Source organism: Eptatretus burgeri, chromosome 6 (assembly GCF_056783735.1).
Source record: "Eptatretus burgeri isolate ZD-2024b chromosome 6, Ebu_testis_v1, whole genome shotgun sequence".
NCBI lineage: Eukaryota > Metazoa > Chordata > Myxini > Myxiniformes > Myxinidae > Eptatretus > Eptatretus burgeri.
In genome coordinates, this window is record NC_140966.1 from 72,385,022 (window position 1) to 72,403,466 (window position 18,445).

The following is an 18,445-nucleotide window of genomic DNA, read 5'->3' on the forward strand; positions in this document are numbered from 1 at the left end:
CGACTGGACCACGTGACCTATGACGTCAAAATTATCAATTAAGTATGCCATCATAAAAGATACATACGACAGTGAAAATTTCTTGTTGATTGGATTTACGGTTGCTGAGAAAATGAATTTTCAATAAAAAAAACACCCGCAAATTGCCGGCGGAAGAAAAATAAAAAATAAACAGCAAAAACAATAGGTTACTCACTATTGTAGACTTGGTACCCGAATAATGAAAATTATTTCAACAAAATTATTAATTTGTATTCTCCATATTCTCAAAATAAAGCTTTGTTGAAAATTTGGTGACAAAAGCTCAAATGTTAAAAAGAAAAAAGTTATGGCCTGGACAGACAGACAGAAACACAGACACAAAGATTGCAAAACCCTGTCTACTGTTGTGTGGGAGACAGGCTAAGCAATATTGCAATGTGCTCAATGTATGTAGCAAAATCATGTAAAATATAATTGCTCAAAATACAATATTTCATCAGTTTTTATATAGATAACAACTGCTCTGAAAATCCTGATGCTTCCACAAATGTCTTTTTTATTGATTTTTGGAGAGAAATATTTAATTGCTCAAGGAATATTTATCATGATGAGATGAAGAAATGCACCAGAGATGAGAGACAAGATGAAGTATTTACATCATTTACAGATGTTTCACAGCTCCGTCTGTCCTATTTAACATACCTAGCAGTTTATGTTTTTGCGCACGCTTTACATGATCTACAATCAAGTACACCCAGTCGTTGCCCTTTCATTAATGGCTCTTGTGAATATATTGACAACTTCGAACCCTGGCAGGTGAGTCTTGATCTGTATCGGATTATGCTGATCATCTTTTTTGGCCTCCATTCTCTACTTGATTCAATGATTGAAAGTTTTCGTTTTTATTTTGTCCATTTTTGTGTGTCTGCTTTTGGTCAACCAACAATTAAATAACTGGCACGGAGTCAAGTTTCTATGTCCCTGCATCCCCGATCTCTTTTTATATAGGTTCGCGTCAGACCATTTTTGACATTTGACATACAATTTTTGAATCTTTACTGGTCAACAATCCTTCAACATGCATACGAGCACACTCCGACTTTCTTAGTTGTCCTTTCTTTTCACCTTCAATTGTGCTCTCAGCCAAAGCATTGTAGGTCATTATTTGAAATTTAATCCTGATTGACAAAAATGATATCTAAGTTTCTCTTGAAAAGTATTTGCAACATACCTCGCTACATTTCAGTATCAACAGAGAGTAATGCACATAACTTTGAAACTACTTTAGTGTATCTCAAAGTAATATCTAAGGTTCAGCATCTTGATATGACAACTTGTCAAAATGATACATCAAGTGTGATAATAAAGGAGGAATTCATAGAAAAAAAAACAACTTACCTTTGAAAGTAGCTTATTGCTGTGTACACGACAAAAAAAAACAAGGAAACACAAAGAAAGCTCGATGAAGGAAAAGGCAACACATCTTTATAGCTTATTCTGTTGACATTGAAACACTCTATCCATCCATGACTACCAAAATACAGGATTCAAGACTCACCATTGCAAATAACTTACTTGATATTTTTTTAGCCCCCGTTGGACTTAGTCCGAAATGGGGGCTTATGGATTTGGTCTCGATTTTCGTGTGCGTGTGTGCGTGCATCTGCAACCTTCTCTCGGACATGACTGAACCAACTTTATTCGTACATGGTACATATAATGAACAATGGCTTACATAAGCCTGTCATTTTTTTCAAGATCAGATCCAGGATGCCGACTAGGGTGCATCAAACGCCCCCTTTTTTGCGAAAGTTTGAAAAACATAACGGCGATAGGACTGTTGTGTTCAAATACATGAAAAAACATTTCTCATTTTTTTTTCAGAATTTTCGGTCATCATCTTGGGGGTCAACATTGGGGTCAAAGTTCAGGCACGCAGCTCCTGCACATTTTTCAGAATAAGCATTATTTTTCACTGTATAGTGATCAAAACTTGTATCTGGTGGTGAAATAATTCTGACATATCAATGTACTGCTCCTTTGGTGATGTTCCAGTCATATAGAGCCAATCAAATTTTCTGGGAAATTTGCCGGAGAAGCAGGAAACTGGTGATTTGCCCAGAAAAAAAACAACAAAATAGCAACAAATGCCTCAGTTCTGTCAAATTAATGGCTTTATTACCCAGAATTATGTGTATTCATATCAAGGTACTCATATAATATCATTAATGATCAAGTTTCAAGCGTTTCCAGAGATTCGGATTCTCTTTCCTGTCATTCGCAGTGACTTGTTGCACATTCTGAAAGTGTTCTTCAGACCTAGCTGCACCGAGACAGTCCGTTCCGAGTTTTATTAGACGTTCAGCTGCATCATTAGTTACATTGAGTGCTTTGGTTTTGGATTTTGAATCCACATAGGCTAGAAGTGTTGCCCACTCACTCACTTCATACACTCAGAATGAATCGTCCAGTTCAAGTTCTCGGAACACAACCAAGAATCAACCGAGACAAAGTCGGATAGGCTAAATGTCAAGTGAATGTCCTTGGGGAAGTAAGGCTTTCTAAGTCTGTACCAAAGCACCCAATGGGCAATAGTCCAAGTTCCTCTCTATCAGGCTTGACAGAGATGATACGGTCAGCCAGTCGACGCTTCTCTGCACTTGGAACATCCTCACTGAATAAGGCTAAGGGCACAAACTCAGCTGTTAAGTACCAAAGATGAGGACAAAGTACGAGAGCTTGCTAGCATCACTCGAGTCCTTTCAACTAACCACTAGAACTGATGCAGTGTTTCTGCACTCATCACTCAGTATTATGCAATAATTATTACCAGAGAAGTCAAATCATGTCAGAAAATCATCCAAACTTTTACATTCATGATCTGCCACGTGTCAAATTCTCCGGGAAACTGTGCCAACAAATTACAAGTGAACCATGTTACAAACATCACCAAAGGAGCAGTACATTGATATGTCAGAATTATTTCACCACCAGACACAAGTTTTGATTACTATACAGTGAAAAATAGAACTTATTCTGGAAAATGTGCAGGAGCTGCGTGCCTGAAATTTAACCCCGATGTGGACCCCCAAGATGATGACCGAAAATTCTGAAAAAAATGAGAAATGTTTTTTTCATGTATTCGAACACATCTATCCTATCGCTGTTATGTTTTTCAAACTTTCGCAAAAAAGGGGGCGTTTGATGCACCCTCATGCCGACTGGCGGCCATTTAGTTGTAAAAATCCTGATGTTGGACACGTCCTCAACCATTTCTCAGAAATGCATTTACTAATGTTGTTTAAACTTGGCACACATATAACGAATGATGGCTTATATGTGCACGTCATGTTTTTTTCAAGATAAGGTTCAAGATGGCCAACTGGTGGCCATTTTGTTACCGATGTTGTTTCAACTTGACACTCAGATCAGGAGTGATGGCTTACATATGCATGTCATTTTTTTCGAGATCAGATCCAAGATGACCGACTGACGGTAATTTCAGTTGTAAAAAAAACCCTGGTGTCAAACACGTCATCAACCATTTATTGGACATGCATTTGCTGATGGTGTTCAAACTTGGCACACATTTAAAGAATGATGGCTTGCAAAAAAAGCCCATCTTCTTTTCAAGATCAGATCCAAGATGGCCGACTGGTAGTCATTTTAGTTGTTGAAAACCTGATGTTGAACAGGTCCTCAACCATTTCTCGAAAATGCATGTACTGATGTTGTTCAAACTTGGTAGACAAATAAGGAATGATGGCTCACATAAGTACGTGCTTTTTTTTCAAGAACAGATCCAAGATTTTCTGCCAAACAGAAGATTTCCTCCCTCAAGACGTCTCTGACTCCCAGGTATCTCTCCCTGGTTACTCCCTCCTCTGACATGACAGAACTAAGCCTCGTCCTGGTGAAGGAGTTGCCCTCTTCATCAAAGACTATTCCTCACTCTCTATGCACTGCCATCACTCCCCCACACCCCCAGGAATACGTCTGACTACGGCTTCCCTTCCACTTCCACCTCATGTTTATATGTGTACTGTACCGTCCACCAAACAGTGATGACTCCATTTACACTTCACTATCCGAAAACATGGAATAACTTCTATCTTCTCATCCAAACTCTCTATTCCTCACATGTGATGACTTCAACTGTCATCATGCCAGTTAGCTAGGTGTAGGTACCTCCATCACCTATCATGGCACTTCAGCAAAAGATTTTGGAGACTCATTGGGACTGACACAATTGGTCAGTTTCCCAACCCGGATCTCAAACAATGGTGCTCTATCTCTTCTGGATCCGATTTTGACAAATTCCCCTGAAAATATCTGCTGTAGCTGTAATTCCTTCGCTCCAATCGGTTCTTCTGACCACGTGCTTGTCAAAGTGGACATCTCTCGAGCTGTTATGAGAGAACCACCTCAGCACCGTCAAGTCTGGCATTTCATTCAAGCCGACTGGCAGGGTCTCCATGCAGTCCTCTAACTTCTAGATTGGTCTGCAATCACTACTTTCTCCAACAACAACTCATCCTGAGAATTCTTTCAAAGAAACTTGCTCTCTCACATGCACAGATTTTTCCCCTCTCATCTTCAGTTGTCCTAACCTTCTTCCCGCCTTTGGTTCACTGAAGCATGTGTCGAGGCAGTTGTCCTGAAACAACTTGCCATGGCCTCATGGAGAGCAAACCCAACTGAGGGTAATTTCAGTTACTTCCATAAAGCTCGGAACAAGTGTGTATCCACCCACAGGAGAGCCAGAAAACAACATCTTTCTAAGCTCAAGTCGGAACTCTCAAACCTCTCTCCTTCCTCCAAATCCTGGTGGGACCTCATCAAATCTGTTTCTGGTGTATGTTCCCCCTCCATCCCCTCCCTTACCTCAAATAGCCGCACTGCTGATGCCGCACGTAAAAAGGCTGAATGTCAAAACTTGGTGTTTTTAATCAAAATTTTGTCCGAAACCCATCACTTTCTGTACCCACCTTACCCAGTCGCACCCAACTGTCCCTGGACTTTGTGTCCTTTTCCTCTGATAAACTGGAGAGCTTTCTGTCAAACCTCAACTCAAATTCTGCAACCAGTCCAGACGGCATCAGCCCATGTGTCCTAAAAACTTGCTCCTCTGCTCTCTTTCTCACCCTCTCTCTGTTCTATTCACCCTCTCATTTGCTCAAGCTCATCTGACATCTGCTTGGAAATCAGCAAACATAACTGCTGTGCATAAAAAGTTGCAAAAACTGATCCCTGCAACTACAGACCAATCAGCCTTCTCCCAATCATCAGCAAGGTTATGGAATCCATCATCGCTTCAGGCATTAAATCCATCCTCTTCTCTAATGGCTTGATTACCGATCATCAATTTGGTTTCAGACCAGGTCACTCTACCCTGGATATGCTGCTTCTGCTCTACCAACAATGGATGGAGGCCCTCAATGCCGGATAGGAAATCAGAGCCATATCCCGAGACATATTGCGTGCTTTTGACATGGTCTGGCAGCCTGCCCTGCTCACCAAACTCTCTTCCTATGGTATCCAAGGCCATCTCCACCAGTGTGACCACTCCTTGGCTTTTTCACAAGATCTTGGCTATTTGTTGTTCACCTTGGCGTCTTGGTTTTCTATAGGTTTTCTTGGCGTATAGGTTTTCTATTGTTTTCGCTTTTCTGAAACCTTGTGACTTCTCGGCTTTTTTAATTGGCTCACCTTGGCATTTATGAAAATGAGGAGTGGTCACATTGATCTCCACTGATGGCTCACAGACTTCCTCTCCTGTTGCAGTCAACGTGTGACCGTAAATGGAGTTCTTTCATCCCCTCTTCCTGTCCAGGCTGGAGTTCCTCAAGACAGCATTCTGAGCCCTGTTCTTTTTCTGGTTTTCATCAATGATCCACTCTGGAAAATCCTCTTTAACTCTTTGCTGATGACTCCACCCTCTGCCGTACCATCTGTCATCCCTCAGACCAGCAAGCAGCAGCTTCTTCGCTTAATGCAGATCTGGGCAAAATCACAAACTGGTCAAACACGTGGAACATGTCTTTCCATCCTGACATATCTCACACCCTCACTATGTCTCTCCGAAAGGACTGTTTAGAACCCCCCCCCCCCCAATCCACTTTCTCAACAATCCTCTGGAAGAAGTCTATTTTTTCAAGCTTCTGGGTCTCACTATCTGCCATGGTCTTTCCTGGGAAAGCCACATTTCCAACGCGGCCTCCAAAGCCAGTCGCCGACTGGGAATCCTCCGTCGTGCAAAGTCCTTTCTCAGCCCACCTGAGCTCCTGACCACACACAAAGCTTTCCTCCACAGCCTGATGGAGTACTGCTCTCCCCTCTGGGCTGGTGCTCCTGCCTCCCACCTTTCTTGGCTTCACGCTGTAGAAACCAAGGCATTTCGGATCATTGGCATCTCCCGCAATGAGGCTGAGTCTTTGGGCCTCTCTCTCCCTCTCTCACCACATACAGGTGGATGATCTTTGTGTCTTCGACCGTCTCCTCTCAAATCTCGCCATTCATCTGCCTGCGATTTGTCCTCACCATATTTCCATACGGTGCTCAAGGTCCCCCAACAACCCCCTTCTGGTAAAACTACCAAAATCTCGAATCACTGCTCACCTTCACTCTTTCATTCTTCTTTTTCCCCGCCTTTGGAATAAACTTCCTCACTCTGTTCAATCCCATTCTTCCCTCCAGGCTTTCAAAACAGCTGTTCACCACCACCTATCATCCCATCCAAATCCTCAATCTTTTCTACCCCCGTTAATCCACCCCAAACCCATCTCCTTCAAATTCCCTGCTTTCTTTCCTGAAAGTCCCTGTAATGTCCATCTTGTATACCCCATGTTCCCCACCCCATCCCTTTCCCTTCCACAGATCTCCTAGTGTCTCTGTTCCCCACTGTTTTGTCCTTCCCACTCCCGCCCCTCTTGTCTCATGCTCACTTTGCTGTGAATTGTGTTAGCTCTCATACGAGCCTCGACAAGGTTTACAAAAAATAAAAGATGGCTGACTTGCTGCCATTTTTGTTGTAAAAAAAACCCAATGGTGAACATGTCCTCAGCCATTTCTCGGACATGCATGTACGGATGTTCTTGAAACTTGCCAGATGTATTACAAATGATGGCTTTCGTAAGCATGTGATTTTGTTTCAAGATTAGATTCGAGATGGCAGACTGGCGACCATTTTATTTGTAAAAAACCTGATGTTGATCACGTCCTCAACCATTTTTCGGAGATGCATTTTCTAATGTTATTCACACTTGGCACACAGGTAAGAATGATGGCATACATGTGCATGTCATTTTGTTTCAACATCAGATTCAATATGGCTGACTGGCGGCCATTTTACTAAACGTGTTCTGAACCATTTCTCTGACATGCTTGGTCCGATTTTGTTCAAACTTGGCAAAATCACAGTACACAATAGCATACACTAACACCTAACTTTATTTTGCAATCTAATCAAATATGGCCGACTGGTAGACTGGTAGCCATTTTAGTTGTAAAAAAAAAAAAACCCCGATGTTGAAAATGTCCTCAACCATTTCTCGGACTTGCATTTACCGATGTTGTTCAAACTTGGCACACAGATAATGAATGATGGCTAACATAAGCATGTCATTTTTTTACTGACTAACTCTAACTGACCGCAATAAATAAAGAAAAGGTGAGAATAGAAGAGGTTACACATGAAATCGAAACAGCAACAAATGCAGCTCCAACAATTGCAAATAATATAAACCTAAAAAATATAAAATGAAATCTCAAAATATACACATCAACAACTGGAGAATGACAAAAAAGCAGGAAGATTCAGAAAAGACCTGGAAAGATTGGAGATAGGCAAAAAATAATAATTGGAATGGCTAAAAAAGCACAGCTAATTGGGATGGAAAATAATAACAAGAAAAAGAGCAATCAGAGATTGTAGACCCTTGCCAGGACTTCTTTTGAGTGGTGTATTTTTATGGGTTTTTAGGTTAATCCAATATGGCTGCCAAACCATGTGACCTTTGATATATGTGTGAACCTTTTGTTCCTCATGGACAGGCAGTCAAACGTGTAAAGTTTTGCCTCTTGGTTTGTTCAGCTACTTCAGAGAAGAAGGTTTTTGTTGGGTTAAATATATATATATATATATATATATATATATATATATATATATATATATATATATATATATATATATATATATATATATATATATGGCTGCCGAATCACGTGACCGATGACGTCATGATTTTTTTTTTTCTGTGGACCATTTTATCCCGAGATAACCCTCAAAATTTTTCATACTCATCAGATGTGGCATTATACATATGCAATTATGACGTCACAACGAGGGCACCTATGATGTCAGAAAACATCACACTCATTCCCCAAAGGAGTACTTGCAATGTGCCAAGTTTCAATTTTTCCTGGTGCGGTTTCAGAGATACAGAGGACCAAGGTTTTTCCGTTTTTCCAATATGGCTGCCACTCAACGTAACCTATGACGTCATAGTTATCATTAAAACATTCTACATGAGTAGTTGCAACAATGCTGAATTTTTTTTTCTCAATCTGACAAGAGGTTGCAGAGAAAAACATGAAAGTTCTGTGTGGACAATCAAACAGACAAACAAACAAGCAGTCATAGACTGGTACTTACGAAATCGTCAACTTGACCTCTGACCTTGTCTAATAAAAGCTGTCTCCAGAGAAGGTAGTTAGGCAAACCAGAAGTTTCTACGATGTTTCTGTACAAAACCATCAAAAATCGTAACGTCAACCAAAGCAAAAATCTCCATTTCTCCACGCAATTATTTTATCAAATTCACAAAACCGTAATATTCGGCCATCCACCAACAATCTTTATATTACATAATCCGACGGCTTTGCGAGTCAGGCATGCGACAATAACCTTTATTGGGATAAAAAATTACTTTTAAACACCATCTTTATCGAAAAACACCATCAGCGCGCACACGCAAAACCTTTACGTGATCAACGACGCCTCTGCTCGAGCGCGCTGCACCACGTGACGAGCCGTGACGCGGTGAGTGAAATATTTTTTTATACAATCTTAAAACGTCTCCAAAACATCCAATTTTTACCAGAATTTCGACAACCGAGTGTTAAGCGTCCTAAGCGATCACAAAAACCGAAGGCAAAATTAAAATCGAAGTTAAAACGAACTCATAACATCAACCGAAGCAAAAATACTCCATTTCTCCATATTAATTTACGGAATTATGTTTGACCTCACTGTGACCTTGACCTTTGACCAAAATCTAATCAGCGCTAGCCATCATCCTCCTGAATCACGTGGTGTAATTTGACATTGGTAGCTTCTTCCGTTCTCGAGTTATCGTGCCTACCAACAAACACACAAACACACAAACAGAGGACGGAAGTCATCAATATACTTACGAAATCTTTAGATTTCGTAAGTAACAACAAAATGAAAAATCGTGCTTAGCACGATACTTGGCGAATTAGTTGACCTTTCCGTGTGGTGGTCCAAGCTGCAAAGTCATGGAATGTGTGGTGTTTATTTGTTCGTACATTGATAAAATGACACGACGTCACAAATAACAATTATCAGGAGCACGTTGTCATGGTAACGGCAGCAGATTGAAAATTTTCACAACTCATTTAAAGCCACCATGTGACATTCAACAACTTATCATCAGTGCTTGTTGTCTTCATTCTGATCGTAGAAAATATTTGAAAATACCTACGAACATTGCTTTTCAACCAGCTTTACGATCCCATTATCATGTTTGCAATATGTTGTAAAACAAAAATATGTATTTTATGTGTGTTTTTCATGTTTTGGGTGACCCTGACCTTGACCTTGGGTCAATTTCGATCAAACTTTGTTCACATGTTAATATTACATGCATAAATAGACAGTAAAAGTTTCAATATAATAAGTGCAAAACTGTTAGAGAAATAGCCATGTGTAATTCACAAAATTCCCCATTGGTTTATAATGGGCGATAATATAAAGTGATGCAGAATCCAGATCCTGATCTTGAACATCACCAAAAGTCACATATCTTTTTGCACTGTGGATTTCTATCAGCTGTTAAAATTTCATCCAAATCGGTTAAGAATTGTGACCTGTAGAACGAATAGAATTTTTTTTTTAATCACGCCAATAGCTAAAAACTTTGACATCATACGCTTGCGAAAACTGTGCCTAATTTGTACTAACATGCATTTTAAAACATTTAGATATTCCATTGAAGTTTGTTTTGGCGTCAACAGGAAGTCGCTATGGCTTCCGGTCCCCGAGTTATGTCCAAAAATATGTTTTCACGTTGTGTGACTTCACGTCGTGACGTTTAGTCCGATTAAGACGGGGTTTGGACGCAGACCGTTTCAGGTGGATTGCCTATCAGGTGTAAAAATTTAAGAACGACTGGTCCAGCCGTTTGGGCTGTAGATGACCAGACAAACAAACAAACAAACCAACAAACGGAACAGACCAACATACTTGAAAAAAATCGAAGATTTCGCCAAGTAACAAACACAAACAAACAGACACAAATGCAATACCCTCTCCTTCAGCGAGCGTGAAAAGGAAAAAAAAAGACAAAAAAAAGTCATAGCCCTCGTTTTAGTAATTTTGCAATACAGAGTGAAAGCTATAGCTGTAGTGGAATAAACTTCAATTTCCACTCAGGTTCAGCATACAAAAGATAATTTTTATGACGTGATCACGGAGAGAGTACAAAGAACACCGTCAATGGACTTCTCTGACTAAAGGCTCCAGTCTGAGCCTTTTGATATGCAAGCAAGTACAAGTGGGGGTACTGAGGGTAAGATAAGAAATAGATTTTGTCATCCTTTGTTTCGGAAAAGTACCTTGCTCAAGGCTTCAAAAAAGGGGTGAAATTCGAGTCCATCCAATAGGAAAGGAAAAAAAAAAAAAAGGAACAAAGTCAGACAAGATAAAGTATCAAGTGATCCAAGCAAAGTTGAACTAAGGTCAGCCAATGGGAGAAAAGCACAAACAATTACTCATGCTCCAAACAGTCTTTCAGCAGAACTAAAGTTCAAATAACTGCCCAGAGTTCAAACAACTGCTCACAGTGATAAGAATAAACAGTGCATTCCTCTGATTTGCAGTGGCCTTCAAGGCACCACAGGCTGCTTTAATGCCTTCTTCCATACAAAGTCATGCTCTTAAATATTTATTTACAAGTTAAATCAGAATGTTTAAAATATTATATCAATCTTAATGTATGAAAGTTTCTTTGGAACCTATGTGACATTTCCAGGTAATTACTTAGTCTCAGTTACTCTACTACTACGTAGCAAATTGCTATCACCAAAGCAAATATATGCTTCACGGAAGAACAAATGTGACAGAGAATATGGACAAATATTTTTTCAATGGAACCCTCTAAACTATAGCATTTAATATATTTTGTCTTGTAAAGCAGAATTCCTTTATTAACAGATCGATTACAGATGTTCGAAGAGGAAACTTTCATTCTATATTTGCCAAAATTTATTTACAACTAAAATAGCCAACAGTCTACCTGCAGGCCATCTTTGACCAGATCGCAAAATAGAGTTAGATGTAAGTGTATGCCATTGTGTACTGTGCTTTTGCCACCTTTGAACAAAATCGGACCATGCATGACCGAGAAATGGTTGGGGACACATTTGTGGAACAAAATGGCTGCCAGTCGCCATCTTGGATCTAATCTCGAAAAAAAAATGACGTGCTTATGTTAGCCATCATTCATTATCTGGGCGCCAAGTTTGAATAATATTGGTAAATGCATATCCGAGAAATGGTTGAAGACGTGTTCGATACTGGGTGTTTTTACAACTAAAATTGCCGCCAGTCGGCTATCTTTGATCGTATCGTGAAACAAAACGATTTGCTTATGTATACCATCAAGTGTGGTGTTTGTGCCAAGTACAAATGAAATTGGTCCATACATGTCCGAGAAAAGTTGTGGACGCACGCATGCACAAACACACGAAAATCGAGACCAAATACATAAGCCCCCGTTTCATACCAATGTGGGCTAATAATACCATTCCATTCGTGCCATAAAGACACAAAAGACTGCTGAGGTCGTTTCATTGGCAAGGAGTATGTACAGTCCTGGACAGGTCGCCACTCTGACGCAGAGGATGGAAAATCAGACATAATAAATGCAAGACCAAGTACCCTATACCAATGGCTTTAAGATGATGGCAGGATTGAGTCCATATGACAAGTGTAGGTTCTGCAAGGCAGAAAAAGAAAGCACCACTTACATTCTCTCATGATGTATAAAAAAACAACAACAAAAAACAACAGCAGTACACAGAAAAGAGTAACAATGTGTGCAGAAAAATTCATTGGCATATCTGCAAAAACATCAATATCCCAGTTTCAGAAAAATCATGGAAGGAGGAACGAATAGCAGTCGTTAAAAATGAGGACATCGTGTTCACCTATGACGCGACCATCCCATCGAGGATGAACACAGAAAATGAAGCATTGCGATAAGACATTGTATTCAAATCCTAAAAGTAAAAAAACGGCAATAATCAAAGTATCCACCGAAATGTAGGTGGATACTTTGAGTCAAGGGACGACTCCATTGCACCTTCTGAAACCCACAAATGGAAATTACAACCAACGGGAGAGAGAACAGGGCTTCAGAATCGAGTCAGGGTCAATACACAGCCTTTCACGCATATGCTCATATCAACAAATGCCCCTTCCTTCCTACCTTTTGTCCTGAGTCATCAGTACCTTCGTATCTCCAATAATTTAACCAGTTCTCTTTTTTATACTGATCAACTCCCCTTACCCTCATTACTTTCCCAATAAAACAAGACCAAATGACAACCTCATAGAGTAAAAAATGAAAATAAATATGAATGCTAACTCAGCAAGAAAAATATTAAATTGTAACGATTAATTAAAAATATTTTTTTACCAATCCGAATTGTAAAATCTAGAAAAAAATATAAACGATACCAGAAATATTTGATTTACGATTTGTTTCAGTTGATGTACTACATGCGAAATGTGCGTTTTGTAAACAACATGGGGAATGAAATTAGTTTTGATGAGAATGGAGATCCTCCAGGAATATTTGAACTGTTGAACTGGCAGTTGGTTGGAGAAAATGAGCTGCAACTGAAGGTTGTTGGTTGGTATGATTCAAATGAACCAGCCGGACAAGAACTTCAGTTGGAAGATCAAGTGATTATGTGGAAAGGAGGAACACGCAACGTAAGTTAAAGCTATGAGGTCAATAGAAAGTAAAATTAGGTATTTATACTTTTGTTATGTGTTTTATAAATGTTCATCTGATCGGCTGGTGCAGAGATATCATGTTTACCTTTGAGCTTTTGGACTGGATTATTCTCACAAACTGAATCCATACAATCGGATTGGTGCTTTACACATCACAAATCATGCTACGCCATTACTTCGATGGAGGCTAAATTGTGGATCTGTCTCCTTATTGCTTGGTTGTCGATAAAGATCTTAGAGTGTGTATCGCAAAGAGGAGGTGAATGGTCACGCACCATGATTACATTTCAAATCCCAAATGTGATTATCATTGGGAAGGCCAAGGCAATGCACACCGTATGATCCTCGCCTTGAGACTGCTTTGGCAGCACTGAAGCACCCGTTTGGCACAATACCAGAGACAGGCAGACATAAAATACTTTAACATGTAGAAATTAATTTTGAAAAGTTTTTTTCAGGTTCCGGTGTCCATGTGCAGCAACACTTGCCGACTTGGAACGCGTAAACTTTCCCGGAAAGGAGAACCCTTCTGTTGCTTTGACTGTATCCCTTGCACTTTTGGAGAGTACTCCAACAGCACAGGTGAGTCACAGCAAACTCATTTTCAAATAACGAGGTCTCCTCCATTTCAATCGTTTTTGGAATTCATGTTTCAATCTTTTATACATTTTGATATAAGAAAACTGAAAACAACTCGATATTCCACATAAAGTGTCATATTGCCCTCAAAATCCGACTATTAAGAGAGATACCAAGCAAAAAACTATTTCTGATATCCGTATGAGTCTGCTAGTTTAGATACACAACGCATGAGGTTTATTATTTTTGGGACATGTATTTGAAATGTCACTCAGGGATCCATAGGTAAAACATACAAGGGGAAACTACACCTACATGCCACACGAATGTTAACGACTCGGGTCGAGTTGAGCAAAAGGGAGGGGGTAGTGTTGCAGTTAAGGAAACCGCATCCCTCCAACATAGTCCTGCAGCGTAGTCTGATATTTCAGATCAATTGTTAAAATTTGCATAAAAGCACCAAAATTGGTACACATGTAGAATAATGTATTCCGAACAATTCTAGATATGGAGCCACCCGAGATTGTGCCTTGGTCAGCTTCGGCGACCATTTTCCAAAATGGCTGCCATTCTACTTTAGCGAAATTGGCTATATGCTCTTATTTTCTTATTGTATTGGTCAATTTACTGAATATTACACTTTCCTTATATCTACCACCATGAAAAGGCATATTCAAATATTATGAGCCAGTATTTTTGGTAAAAAAGCCATTATTTGATTTGTAAATTGCTGCTCACCTGAATTTTTTCGCTGAAAAGTACCCATAGTGGGGCAACTTAGCTAAATATAGCATAACAATTATGCATTTTTGTGAGGAAAGTACCAAATTTGGCACACTAGTAGCCTATCATATTATGAACAGATTTGGATATTGGGCCATCTCAAATTCAGCCGCTGATGGCTGTGGCAGCTATTTTCCACTGCCATCAAAAATTTTGAGATGGCCCAATATCCAAATCTGTTCATAATATGATAGGCTACGAGTGTGCCAAATTTGGTGCTTTCCTCACAAAATGCACAATTGTTATGCTAAGTTGCCCCATTACCATTATTGCCTGGAGAACAAGAGTCAAATGATATTCATCACATTCAATGGGTTTGGAATCAACAAAAATTGCATTATAGATTACATACTTTACTCTATTTTGAAAAGGGAACCGATAATCGTGATAATGACAAACTCAGAAAATGTAGTCAAATTATTGCACACTTCACTTTGAAGCGGCTACGGTTTACTGTCTACTACCACTCTACCAGGACACATGGTACACGCATACATCAGTCTAGTACAATATGAGTTTCTGAGCTCAAGTGTACTGGCTCTGGATCAAGAAGTCAACACTTTTACAAGCAATGCGACTTTGCATTTGCACATTCTAAGCTAGGCCGATATCTCAGTCTGTGTCTACTGCGTCTGCCAGAAGACATTCTCCTTCACAAGCACACAGTCCAGTGCATTGCAGATTAGCCTTCTTGCATTTGCAGCGGTTTCTACAGCTTGGTTTGCAGCCGCACGACACCAGCTCGAAGCAGCTTTTTGAAGCCTCAGGGAGTGTGGTCCAGAGCGGTTCGTAGGACCCATCCTCTGTTTGCCGCCAGCCCCAGCTTGTTGGTGATGGAAGCACGGGTTGAGGGACCAAGACCTGCCCCCAGACATAGCCACCCTGGAAGACTGATCTCTTCACATGCTGTTCCAAAGCATCGTAGGTAGGTGGGATGCGCTGGACGGAGTTCCTCTTGGTGAAGAGTTTCTTTCTGGCCTCGTTCACGTCCGTATATGGACTGGTGCGGTCATAGAGGAGCACCACAAACCTTTCAATGCAGTGCATTGTGTCATCCTGGATGTTGACTGGCGTGGTGGTCAGGGTCACAAGAGAATCTGTCAGTTCTGGAAACGAGTTCCATGTGGCCCAGGCAGATTTCTTCCCCTGCCCCACGAATGCTCATACCGTGGTGGCTTCATGTAAGGTGTCCACACCAGACTGTCTGCAGAAGAAGCATGAGGGTTGACTAGAGGTACTTGATTCTGCACTGAGTGACCTGGTACTCTTTCCTGGCATGGCATTGCCTTCACCAGATGAGCTGCCTCCTGCTGGCCTCTTCTGTGCTCTTTGCAACTCTGTTGTATTAAAACGAAGCATGCATCGTTTATGATAGACAGCTTTGTGAGCAACCAGTGCGGCCTCGATGCCCTCTCCTTCATCAAGTCTATCAAGCTGCAGCGTTCTGGGAAGGAAGCCCAACTCTCCAAACTGAATCAGATTCCCAGCCAGTGTCTTGTACCCACTCCCTGTGTTTGGGCGTTTCGTATTTTCTGGGCAAACAAGGGACTCTGCTGTGTCCTCTTGGGATATGGCACACAGTTCCCAGTTTGTGTTGGATAGGCCAACAGAGGCACGGTTCATGGAAGAATGCACTAGCTGGAACTTCTTTGACATGCTCACTCCCGCTCATGTTGACTCCGCTCCTGATGATTATCACTCCATATTCTGCAAAGACACAAAACACCTTGTTATCACACTAATACTACTTACTACTACTACTACACCAATATTACCAATTACAACACCACTTCCACCATTACCACCACCACAACAAAATACTTCTGAACCTGTCAGTGATGCAGTGTGCGAAAATGGATTTTCCCATAAAAATGACCATTTTTCCCCAATACAATGGTTGGAAATATAATAAATCAACACAAATGACATTTGTATTGTTTTCCTTTGTAAATGCACATCACATGGAGTATTTATCACCTCTGAGAAACCTACAAAGAGAATAACAATGACAGATATCCCATGTTGTTAAAGTAGAATGGCCGCCAAATATCCCAAAATGGCCGCCAAAGCTGACCAAGGGAAAATCTCGAGTGGCTCCATATCCAGAATTGTTCAGAATACATTAGTCAACATACGTACCAATTTTGGTGCTTTTATGAAAAGTCGAACAATTGGTTTGCTATGCTGCAGTCCTAACACCAATAGCAGTCAACATACAGTGGTCCCCAGACAGTTATTTAATGTACGTTCAGATAATCCCTTCCTTCTTGTCTAATGGGACAAAAGGGACAAGTGTGTTGTGTGAATCTCATAGTTTGGTCTGATTAAATCTCTGAACTCATTCCTATTATTTTTTCTCTATTCCTGAGGTAAATCCAAGCAAGGGGTCCTCGCGTGAGCCAGCAGGCATTACGCTCGGACACCCATTTGTAAAAACCACGGCCGCACCCTTCCCGTAAGAATGTGTCCTTGCAGAAGAAATAGGAATAAAAAACACCAACCGCTCACGCTGCACAGAGCGCGTGCCCCACAGCGACGACCCCCCACCCCACCCACTGTTCAGACGACAAGAAGAGTAACCAACACGACCGTGTCGCGGCAGGATGCCATGCCGAGGAAATAAACAGAGCGGCACAGCAAGTGCTAACAAAATACAGTATGCGGCACTCTTCATCAATTCAAATCTCCATTTAATGATAAAATAAATAAATATTATTTAATAATAAATAAATAATAAATAAACTAGTACGGGCCCGTAGGGGCGGGCCCATAGGTGCGTAAACGACGACTGGATTGGGGCATTATTTCAATTAGATTGGACCAACCGTATCATAAATGGCCATAACTTGGAAAACATACTCAGGTCCCCAGCGTCAATTGTGACGTCATATCAAACGAAGAAGAATTGTGTTGTCCTGTCATTAGTCGACAGATAAATGGCCGTAACTTGGGAACCGCTTGTCCGATTGATATCAAACCTCGAAAAGGCACATCTGCCAGGCCCCGGCAATATTCCTGGCAAGTTTCAATCAGATCGGACCGGCAGTCGTCGAGAAACGGCGGTCGCACACGCACACACACACACACACACACACACACACACACACACACACACACACACACACACACACACACACACACACACACACACACACACACACACACACACACACACACACACACACACACACACACACACACACACACACTGCTGGAATTATAGATAGATATCTGTCCACTTTTCAATCCAAATCTCCATCTAATAATTATATCCAATCCTTTCCCTCAATTCCCTGACACAGATCAGGGCTGGCACCGGGCACACGACACCGCCTTTGATAAATGGACATGTGCTTAATGGCGGCGGACCCACTTGCAGTCCCGGGATAATTTATTATCGCACACGGAGCAGGGCACGAGTGGCACACATCGTGTTCGGGTCTGTGCATGTGTTACTACAGCATCTTACCGTCGGTCTTCACTGATCACCGTGGCCACAGATGTCTTCCGCAGATGGCGAACGTCCTCTCGCCTTTCCGCCTGGCGAAGCTGCAACCAGGCAGAGGGACAAACGTTCTCTCGCCTCTCCACCTGGCAAGGCTGCAGCCAGGCAGAGGTGCTCTGTGTGGCTCGGGCTGCATAGCTTACAGACAGGCAGCGCATTGACCGGCGCTGACCGCCGGTCGCCGTGGGTGGCCCGGGAGTTCAGTGCAAGGCGATTCGTGTCACGGTGCTCGGAACGAGACGATTCCGAAGCTTGGAACCATCTGGCCGGAAGTAAAGTGGAGTCGCTTCCGGTCATGGCGGCCAGCCTGTGTGCTGGCCGGGGCCCAATCA

General features: G+C 41.3%; 2 protein-coding genes across 11 annotated transcripts in view; one reads left to right on the plus strand and one right to left on the minus strand.

The window, feature by feature from the left end:
- LOC147025038 (extracellular calcium-sensing receptor-like) overlaps positions 1 to 18,445 on the plus strand; it is a 208,286-nt gene that overhangs the window by 179,955 nt on the left and 9,886 nt on the right. For both annotated transcript variants that reach the window (XM_085885586.1, XM_085885585.1), the window contains 3 exons: positions 483 to 798; positions 12,995 to 13,222; positions 13,705 to 13,828. In XM_085885586.1, the coding sequence (XP_085741712.1) occupies positions 483 to 798; positions 12,995 to 13,222; positions 13,705 to 13,828 (668 nt within the window). The remainder of the gene's footprint in view (positions 1 to 482; positions 799 to 12,994; positions 13,223 to 13,704; positions 13,829 to 18,445) is intronic.
- LOC147025040 (uncharacterized) overlaps positions 15,021 to 18,445 on the minus strand; it is a 64,190-nt gene continuing 60,765 nt past the window's right edge. For all 9 annotated transcript variants that reach the window (XM_085885594.1, XM_085885592.1, XM_085885589.1 and 6 more), the window contains one exon: positions 15,021 to 16,315. The gene's annotated coding sequence lies outside the window, so the exon portion shown is untranslated. The remainder of the gene's footprint in view (positions 16,316 to 18,445) is intronic.